Here is a 10,730-nt window from a genome sequence, read left to right as displayed (position 1 = left end):
GCTGCACTAGGTGGTTGGTCTCCAGCTGCACTAGGTCATTGGTTTCCAGCTGCAGTAGGTCATTGGTCTCCAGCTGCACTAGGTCATTGGTCTCCAGCTGCACTAGGTCATTGGCCTCCAGCTGCACTAGGTCATTGGCCTCCAGCTGCACTAGGTCATTGGTCTCTTACTGCACTAGGTCATTGGCCTCCAGCTGCACTAGGTCATTGGTCTCCAGCTGCACTAGGTCATTGGTCTCCAGCTGCACTAGGTCATTGGTCTCCAGCTGCACTAGGTCGTTGGTGTCCAGCTGCACTAGGTCATTGGCCTCCAGCTGCACTAGGTCATTGGTCTACAGCTGCACTAGGTCATTGGCCTCCAGCTGCACTAGGTCATTGGCCTCCAGCTGCACTAGGTCATTGGCCTCCAGCTGCACTAGGTCATTGGCCTCCAGCTGCACTAGGTCATTGGCCTCCAGCTGCACTAGGTCATTGGCCTCCAGCTGCACTAGGTCATTGGTCTCCAACTAAACTAGGTCATTGGCCTTCAGCTGCACTAGGTCATTGGTCTCCAGCTGCTCTAGGTCATTGGTCTCCAGCTGCACTAGGTCATTGGTCTCCAGCTGCACTAGGTCGTTGGTCTCCAGCTGCACTAGGTCATTGGTCTCCAGCTGCACTGGGTCATTGGTCTCCAACTAAACTAGGTCATTGGCCTTCAGCTGCACTAGGTCATTGGTCTCCAGCTGCTCTAGGTCATTGGTCTCCAGCTGCACTAGGTCATTGGTCTCCAGCTGCACTAGGTCGTTGGTCTCCAGCTGCACTAGGTCATTGGTCTCCAGCTGCACTGTGTTTTCTGTTTGTCTGTTGCCAGTTTGTCTTGTTTGTCAAATCAACCAGCATTTTTGTGTCTCGGCTCCTGCTTTTACAAGTCTCTTTTTCTCGTCCTCCTGGTTTTGAACCTTGCCTGTCCTGACTCTGAGCCCGCATGCCTGACCACTCTGCGTGCCCCTGACCCTGCCTGCCGTCCAGTACCTTTGCCCCACCTCTGGTTACTGACCCCTGCCTGCCTTGACCTGTATATTGTCTGCCCCTGTTGGATTATTAAACCATTGTTAATTCGACGTTGTCTGCATCTGGGTCTTACCTTCATACCCGACACACTTTACCCCTTCCTACATACAAACTACCTTGAATAACATGTATATCGACTCAGTACCAGTACCCCCTGCACACAGCCTCGTTATTGTTATTTTATAGTGTTACTTTTTATTGTATTTTTTACTTTAGTTTATTTAGTAAATATTTTATTAACTCTATTTCTTGAACTGCATTGTTGGTTAAGGGCTTGAAAGTAAGCATTTCACGGTATGGTGCATGTGACAAATACAATTTTATTTTATTTGAGTTATCCTCTTTCCCTGTAAACTATAATTTGAGTGACCAAAACATCACCCATACTATATTTTCTCCATTAAAATGCTCAGTTGAGAAAATGTACATTTTATCTCATCTCTAACGATCAGTCAGGCTGAAGGACAGGCTAAGAGGGCACAGCAACATCCAATCCTGTCATACGTTACATCATGCTTTCACAACTGATTTGTTTATCCAACCATTTTTTTTTATTCTGTGCATAGTGTTTGTGTGCTTGTGTGTGTACGTGTGCAGAGAGACTCCGGGAGGGGAGTGTCTGTCAGTCATTCAGGGATAAATAGAGAGGCAGTGCTCAGAGTTTGTCAGAAGGCTGAACTGACAGGGTCACACAGGACCAAGCAGGAGCAGGACCTCAGCATTTGACCCTTTATTACAAATGGAGGAACATGAAGATGTTCAATATTGTTTTCAAGACGGAAACTCTTCTTGCAGAAAGGCTTTGCTATCGACATCTATCTACATAACACTGTACATCTTCTTCTCATTGATTTCAGCAGTTACAATATTTTTGAACATACTGGTGATCATCTCCATCTCTCACTTCAAGCAGCTCCACACTACAACCAACCTGCTCATCCTCTCTCTGGCTGCGTCAGATCTCCTGGTGGGACTGATTGTGATACCAGTAACGACAGTAGCAACAATGGAATCATGCTGGGGATTTGGGGAATATTTCTGTGTGTTTCAATTCTACATTGCTTTTTTATGTGCTTCTTTATCTCTGGGCAATTTGGTCTTGATATCTATTGACCGCTATGTTGCTGTGTGTGATCCCTTAATGTACCACTCTAAAATAACAATAACAAGAATGATGTGTTGTATTTCCATTACCTGGTGTTGTTGTATCATATACCGTGCTGCTATTATAAAAAACTTAGTAAATGTACAGGTACCCAGTAGGTGTTTGAATGAATGTTTTACCGTTGAAGGGTTAATCTGGGTTAATATCGTTGACCTTGTAATTACAATGGTTGTCCCGTGCTCTATTATTATAACACTTTATTTGAAAATCTTTGTGGTGGCCAGATCACAGGCCAGAAAGGTGTTTTCAAAAGAGGCTGCCAGTGTCTCTGGTGTTAAAACTATACAGGCAAATAAGTCTGAGAGAAAAGCAGCAAAAACTCTATCTATTGTTGTTGTCAACTATCTCATTTGTTGGATTCCATCTCTATTTCTTTTCTTCTTTTTTTCTTTTTTAATTGACAACTTGACAACATTGTTCATCAGTTTTCTGCCACTTGTTAACTCCTTAATTAATCCAATAATTTATGCTTTTTTTTATCCATGGTTCAAAGTGACAGCTAAACATATTTTAACTCTGAAGTTAAGGCGTTCATAAATTAGTTCCTATGTTTTTATTCCATAGTTTGAGAAACAGCTTTGATATAGTTATGTTATACAATTTGTTGTAATTGCTTCTTTCATGTAACAATACCCTTAATTTTGTTCTACAATTGTTATAATTATTTATTTCATGTAACAATAAACTGACATTACTTATCTCAGTGTTGTCACAGATACATGTGGTATGTGGTGTTGATACAGAAGAATTTGTTTGGATTGGAGTGGAATGACTTCGAGAATGCATAAAAAGGCTTAAGCTTGTTTTATAAAATACATTGTAGTCATTTTGGGCAGTATATTCCAAATACCAAAGCCTGTTGTTGTATTCTAATAGTACATTTTGAGGACGTCATGAGTCATTCTATATCTTGTTTAAGTGGCTAGTGGCTCTAGTGGCTCAATAGGGACACAACGCCTTCAACAAGTGTAGTGAAGTTGAAATGAACAATACTGCATGATATCAGATAACGTCCAAGACTCTCAATGGTGTATTGTGTAAGTAGTTGAGGGTAAAATGCAAGAATATGCAATTATGTGTAACACTTTATAATTTTCAGTAATAACACATTTGTAAGGCATTTACATTTTGGTCACTATTTATTATTAAGCCCACATTTGTGAAATGTTACTCACCTAGGTATTCTGACATTTATAAATAACTACTATATACATTAATGACTCAACACAACAGCGCAGGAAACCGCAGTAGACACTTCACCCTCCACATACTGGTTATGAACACTACCACTACTCTCAATACATCACTGCTGCCAGGTCACATAAGAGAAGCTCTCTCAGATGCTGTTTACTCTGAATTAATATAGAGATTGGGTTTCGCGCATAAATAATATTTAATGGATTAGTAAATAGTTTATATATTTATCATTACTTCCACATTTGTTTTAGCAAGCCAGTTATTCACACATTTATAAACAACTTTTATAGTATGTAATAATGATTTATATGATTACTCTTAATATGTTTAATATACAGTGCCTTGCGAAAGTATTTGGCCCCCTTGAACTTTGCGACCTTTTGCCACATTTCAGGCTTCAAACATAAAGATATAAAACTGTATTTTTTTGTGAAGAATCAACAACAAGTGGGACACAATCATGAAGTGGAACGACATTTATTGGATATTTTAAGAAATCAAAAACTGAAAAATTGGGCGTGCAAAATTATTCAGCCCCTTTACTTTCAGTGCAGCAAACTCTCTCCAGAAGTTCAGTGAGGATCTCTGAATGATCCAATGTTGACCTAAATGACTAATGATGATAAATACAATCCACCTGTGTGTAATCAAGTCTCCGTATAAATGCACCTGCACTGTGATAGTCAAAGAGGTCCGTTAAAAGCGCAGAGCATCATGAAGAACAAGGAACACACCAGGCAGGTCCGAGATACTGTTGTGAAGAAGTTTCAAGCCGGATTTGGATACAAAAAGATTTCCCAAGCTTTAAACATCCCAAGGAGCACTGTGCAAGCGATAATATTGAAATGGAAGGAGTATCAGACCACTGCAAATCTACCAAGACCTGGCCGTCCCTCTAAACTTTCACCTCTTACAAGGAGAAGACTGATCAGAGATGCAGCCAAGAGGCCCATGATCACTCTGGATGAACTGCAGAGATCTACAGCTGAGGTGGGAGACTCTGTCCATAGGACAACAATCAGTTGTATATTGCACAAATCTGGCCTTTATGGAAGAGTGGCAAGAAGAAAGCCATTTCTTAAAGATATCCATAAAAAGTGTTGTTTAAAGTTTGCCACAAGCCTCCTGGGAGACACACCAAACATGTGGAAGAAGGTGCTCTGGTCAGATGAAACCAAAATTGAACTTTTTGGCAACAATGCAAAACGTTATGTTTGGCGTAAAAGCAACACAGCTGAACACACCATCCCCACTGTCAAACATGGTGGTGGCAGCATCATGGTTTGGGCCTGCTTTTCTTCAGCAGGGACAGGGAAGATGGTTAAAATTGATGGGAAGATGGATGGAGCCAAATACAGGACCATTCTAGAAGAAAACCTGATGGAGTCTGCAAAAGACCTGAGACTGGGACGGAGATTTGTCTTCCAACAAGACAATGATCCAAAACATAAAGCAAAATCTACAATGGAATGGTTCAAAAATAAACATATCCAGGTGTTAGAATGGCCAAGTCAAAGTCCAGACCTGAATCCAATCGAGAATCTGTGGAAAGAACTGAAAACTGCTGTTCACAAATGCTCTCCATCCAACCTCACTGAGCTCGAGCTGTTTTGCAAGGAGGAATGGGAAAAAATGTCAGTCTCTAAATGTGCAAAACTGATAGAGACATACCCCAAGCGACTTACAGCTGTAATCGCAGCAAAAGGTGGCGCTACAAAGTATTAACTTAAGGGGGCTGAATAATTTTGCACGCCCAATTTTTCTGTTTTTGATTTGTTAAAAAAGTTTGAAATATCCAATAAATGTCGTTCCACTTCATGATTGTGTCCCACTTGTTGTTGATTCTTCACAAAAAAATACAGTTTTATATCTTTATGTTTGAAGCCTGAAATGTGGCAAAAGGTCGCAAAGTTCAAGGGGGCAGAATACTTTCGCAAGGCACTGTGTGTCCTTATAAACCATTTACTAATAATTAGTAAAGTTGTTTTGCAGTCCCTAATCTAAATTGAGGACTATTCATACTTTCTTAATACTTCATAAATGTTCCGAACAGTGACCAGTGTAATTTATCACAATAAGATGGACATGCTATTGGTAGACATCCCAGCAGTACCTGATGCTCCTTAAGTTCTCAAAATGACCTAGAACAAATCAATGGTTAAACAATAAGCACACAACACAGAGGATGATAAAGGAAATATATTGAACATTTTATTCCACAACAGTCACTCTGTTGTAATAGTGTGCTGAAGGAAGTAACGTGTTTATCTGAAAATGATGACATTCGTGTTTGTTGGCAGTGACTACCAAAACCAAAGTGTGGATTGCAGTCACTCATAAGAGAAGTTCATAGACTGATTACAGGGTAATAGAACCAATATCTAAATACCAATTTAACTGAACATTATGTTTAAAGGGTTACTACCTCTAATACACTACAAGTGAAGTTGTCCAAATACTTATGACGTCTTCAACTGGGAGACTAGATACATCAGTTGTTTCATATCTAAACGGTTAAACATTGTATAATGTCGCCTTATATGAAACATTTGATCTCAAATCCCTTTTTTTGTTTTACTGCAGTGATTGATTGCTTTCAGTTTGTGCAATGGCCAGAAGATGGCAGTATAAATCAAAATCTGTGACAGGAATAACTTGATTTCCACTAAGTGTACAAAACATTTCTATGACAGACGGACAAGGCGAATCCAGGTGAAAGCTATGATTCCTTATTGATATCACTTGTTGTGTGGCTGTGGCTGCGTTTCTTAAATGGAAGCAAACGGAACAAAACCGGGATAAACATAGTTGAATTTGTCCGATAGAAACTCTTGTTTGTAACTGTTAGACTAATGAATACATCCTATATCAGCTTGATGCAGGGAGGAGTGTGCAAGGCGGTATTGAATTTCACTGTCTGTCCATGTGTCAAATTGGTCTCAATGTCATGTGTGCACCTGCGTTGTAAACTTTCATTCACAGGCTGTGTTGTAGCGACCTCATGATGGTTATAGGGAACATTTGAGTATCATGTAGTAGCCTAAACCTGTCCATGTTACATTGAACTGGGTGAATGGAGTATGAATGACAGTCATTCAATATGCTGTAATAGAAATAAGGCCATATTCATGACATGTTTTTGTCATCCCTCATCTTAAACTGCACTGACCGCCACTGGTCCAGTTTGTATCGTAGTGTTTGGACGTTTGCCAATAAAATGGAGGGTTTACTTACTCGTCGACGTAGTCACGTCAGGGGTCCAGCTCGTTTTCCTCTTTTGCGCGGTTTCTTCCTCTTTCAAGTCACAGGGGTTAAGGCCTGGTCCAGAGTGAGCAGTATGTCCACTCTGCCGACTCGCTGAAGTAGACATCGTCCAAATCGAGGTTAGTGATCCTGTTCTGATGCCCAGAAGCTCTTTTCGTGTCATAGGAAAGGAAAATATTATGTAAAAAAAAAACAGTTAACATCAGTGTAAAAAAACACAATATAGCTGAATTGGTGAATGTGTAGATTGCATCTCACATTCCAATGTTGTAATTTGTAAACAAGGCGATTTCTCTTAATGTGACTCCACCCAGCCAATGGCAATGTCCGCTTTAGGTATAATGCTCGGAACCAGTTGTGGATTTGACAGCTCTAATGCAGTTCCACCTCCGAAACCGTCAAAACATCAGCAAAGTTTTGTGGATATGGGCCCAATTTTCTAACATAGGTCTACAGTATTGCAACATGATTGTCTCACCTGGGCTTTAAAACCAAAAGGTTACGTGTCTTGATTGTCGACCAATGACCAGTCATCAGCATCAGCGCACAAAGGCAGCATGTCTGATCCAGATTAGTATCCACAAAGCATCTCAGAAAAGGTCCTAGGAATCCTGTTAGGCATATATGTTAACAACTTGACGCATGAAGTGAAATTCCCAATCTGGCCCTCAAACCATCACGGTCACCTAATAATCCCCAGTTTACAATTGGCTCATACATCCCCCTCCTTTCCCCTGTAACTATTCCCCAGGTCGTTGCTGCAAATGTTCTCAGTCAATTTACCAGGTAAAATAACGGATAAATATATATATATTTTTTTAAATCACGTTGGGCATGCCTATAAATTGGGCAATTGAAGGCATCTAGGGTTTATGTTCACTTTGATTGTTTTCTAAGAAAATTGTAGATCTTTCAAACGTTGTATGCAACATTATCTGCAGGCGACTTGATACCTACTGTGCTCTAAGCGATTTAGAGTTAAACAGGGGTAACGAGTGTATTGACATAACGGTAATATTGTCAAAATTCCGCTTTTAAAAACCATCAAAATCTGTTTAAAAAAGGTTATGCATGCAAATTAGGCAATCATTACGAGTAGGCAAAGCAATTGTGTTAAGCGAAAATGATATGAAACGTTTAATCATTGTAACATTTAATGTACAGTCGTATGCACCTGTCTGAAGCTATGGAGTCCAAAGCTGGCGTTGCCTCATCGCGACAATGTCAATGAGCTTCATCACTATCTTTCCTTTGCGGTACCTCAAAGTGTCATGACTACCATCTGAGATAAACTTTTATGAGTCGATTTTAATCATTGTCTGAGCAGTGTCTTAATTAACATCCTAAAACCTACTCTGAGTTGGGAGTTTTTTAATCATAGGAGATTTTCTGAGATGATTTGTGGATAAAGCCGTTGTACTCCAGGGAAGTGACATGATACCCATAGTTGATTTTGGCTGCTAACATGATTGATTTTCATCAAAAAATGAATGTTGTAAAACTGAGTTTATTTTTGTATCCTGCATTTTGAAAATGCATAGCCGTTTATGACTGTAGGCTTAATTACATTTTCTCAGCAATTGTCTGCGCGTGTGCTCGCATGCATGTGCGTGCACGGGGGTCTCGAGGTTTGAACCACTCAATTTTGGGACCCACTGCTCTAACTAACCACCATATTCTAAAATATCCACAAAAGCCACTACCCAGCCAGCCAGCCAGCCACTACCCAGCCAGCCAGCCAGCAAGCCATCCACTACCCAGCCAGCCAGCCAGCCAGCCACTACCCAGCCAGCCAGCCAGCCAGCCACTACCCAGCCAGCCAGCCAGCCAGCCAGCCACTACCCAGCCAGCCAGCCAGCCAGCCAGCCAGCCAGCCAGCCAGCCAGCCAGCCAGCCAGCCACTACCCAGCCAGCCAGCCAGCCACTACCCAGCCAGCCAGCCAGCCACTACCCAGCCAGCCAGCCAGCCAGCCAGCCAGCCACTACCCAGCCAGCCAGCCAGCCAGCCAGCCAGCCACTACCCAGCCAGCCAGCCACTACCCAGCCAGCCAGCCAGCCAGCCAGCCAGCCACTACCCAGCCAGCCAGCCAGCCACTACCCAGCCACTACCCAGCCAGCCAGCCAGCCACTACCCAGCCAGCCAGCCAGCCACTACCCAGCCAGCCATCCAGCCAGCCAGCCACTACCCAGCCAGCCAGCCAGCCAGCCACTACCCAGCCAGCCACTACCCAGCCAGCCACTACCCAGCCAGCCAGCCAGCCAGCCACTACCCAGCCAGCCAGCCAGCCAGCCACTACCCAGCCAGCCAGCCAGCCACTACCCAGCCAGCCAGCCAGCCACTACCCAGCCACTACCCAGCCAGCCAGCCAGCCACTACCCAGCCAGCCAGCCAGCCACTACCCAGCCAGCCATCCAGCCAGCCAGCCACTACCCAGCCAGCCAGCCAGCCAGCCACTACCCAGCCACTACCCAGCCAGCCACTACCCAGCCAGCCAGCCAGCCAGCCACTACCCAGCCAGCCAGCCAGCCAGCCACTACCCAGCCAGCCAGCCAGCCACTACCCAGCCAGCCAGCCAGCCACTACCCAGCCAGCCAGCCAGCCACTACCCAGCCAGCCAGCCAGCCAGCCACTACCCAGCCAGCCATCCAGCCAGCCAGCCACTACCCAGCCAGCCAGCCAGCCAGCCACTACCCAGCCAGCCACTACCCAGCCAGCCATCCAGCCACTACCCAGCCAGCCACTACCCAGCCAGCCACTACCCAGCCAGTAACTACCCAGCCAGCCAGCCAGCCAGCCACTACCCAGCCAGCCAGCCAGCCAGCCACTACCCAGCCAGCCAGCCAGCCAGCCACTACCCAGCCAGCCAGCCAGCCAGCCAGCCAGCCAGCCAGCCAGCCACTACCCAGCCAGCCAGCCAGCCACTACCCAGCCAGCCAGCCAGCCAGCCAGCCAGCCAGCCACTACCCAGCCAGCCAGCCAGCCACTACCCAGCCAGCCAGCCAGCCAGCCACTACCCAGCCAGCCAGCCAAATATTATGAGTAAATAAATATAAAAAAATGAATATTAGGCTATTATGAAGTGATTATTTAAGAGCATAGAAGATAAATCACAATCAGTAAAAACATTTTTTAGCTAGCTAACTAGCATATTTACATTAATCGTCTCCTCAATGATCAACTGATAGCCGATCCTCATTTCCCATGTCAAGCATGTCTTTAGGAGGCACTGTAACTAGCTTGCTTACAATTTGTGAAGAGAAATACATGTAAAAAAAAAAGAAGTTTGCTCCAGATGCAGGTACTATGTTCTAGTATTCATTATATTTTGATCACCTGCCCCCTGAAAGGTTTGTGGAACGCCCGTTAGCAGCATAGAAAGAACTGCCTCCTTCCTCTATACAAGACATACAGTGCAGCGCTCTTCCCTGCCTGCCTGCATTCCTAGTTTCTTATTCAGGAGATCTCTGCTCTACTCTGCTCTGGGCTTTGACTGGGGCCGGTGCCTCCGCGCTGCCTACTCCTGCGTGTAGATGGGGCTGGGGACAGGGATAAAAGATACAAACGCCTGGTGGTATCTAGGGGTGGAGGGATGGAGCTGGGCTTGTTTCATGCCTTTGCTGTTTGGCATCCGCCCACCTTCTCCCTGGATCCACTGGCAAGAAGAGAAGTCTCCTACGCCTTGTGTTCTGTGGGACTGAGATGTGGAAATCACACTCCGCCTTGGCAGCATCAGAACAGAACCACTCTGGAGGCTTAGAGACAGCATGAACAATAGTGGTGTGAGAGAGCGAGAAAGAGAGAGAGAGAGAGAGAGAGAGAGAGAGAGAGAGAGAGAGAGAATGAGAGAGAGAAAGTGCAGGAGAGAGAGTTGGTGCTGCTGTGGACCAGGCATGTAATAATCTCTCCCTCATCTTCTTTCTATCTCTCTCTCGTCTTCTTTCTCTCTCCCTCGTCTTCTTTCTATCTCTCCCTCGTCTTCTTTCTGTCTCTCCCTCGTCTTCTTTCTGTCTCTCCCTCGTCTTCTTTCTATCTCTCCCTCGTCTTCTTTCTGTCT

At 44.3% G+C, this 10,730-nt stretch overlaps 1 protein-coding gene across 1 annotated transcript; it reads left to right on the top strand.

The window, feature by feature from the left end:
* Positions 1-1,341: 1,341 nt before the first annotated feature.
* LOC110502160 (trace amine-associated receptor 13c-like) lies at positions 1,342-3,126 on the top strand. The gene has a single exon (XM_021580017.2). It carries the CDS (start codon positions 1,789-1,791, stop codon positions 2,749-2,751), a length of 963 nt encoding a protein of 320 aa, XP_021435692.2. The 5' UTR covers positions 1,342-1,788; the 3' UTR covers positions 2,752-3,126.
* The last annotated feature ends 7,604 nt before the right edge of the window (positions 3,127-10,730 follow it).

The sequence above is a fragment of the Oncorhynchus mykiss genome, chromosome 22 (assembly GCF_013265735.2).
Source record: "Oncorhynchus mykiss isolate Arlee chromosome 22, USDA_OmykA_1.1, whole genome shotgun sequence".
Classification (NCBI taxonomy): domain Eukaryota; kingdom Metazoa; phylum Chordata; class Actinopteri; order Salmoniformes; family Salmonidae; genus Oncorhynchus; species Oncorhynchus mykiss.
Note: the sequence above shows the minus strand (reverse complement) of the source record. Positions and strands in the feature narration are given on the sequence as shown.

Coding starts and splice junctions, on each gene's coding strand:
- LOC110502160 (XM_021580017.2), top strand. CDS start 1,789: ATGGAGGAACATGAAGATGTTCAATATTGTTTTCAAGACGGAAACTCT.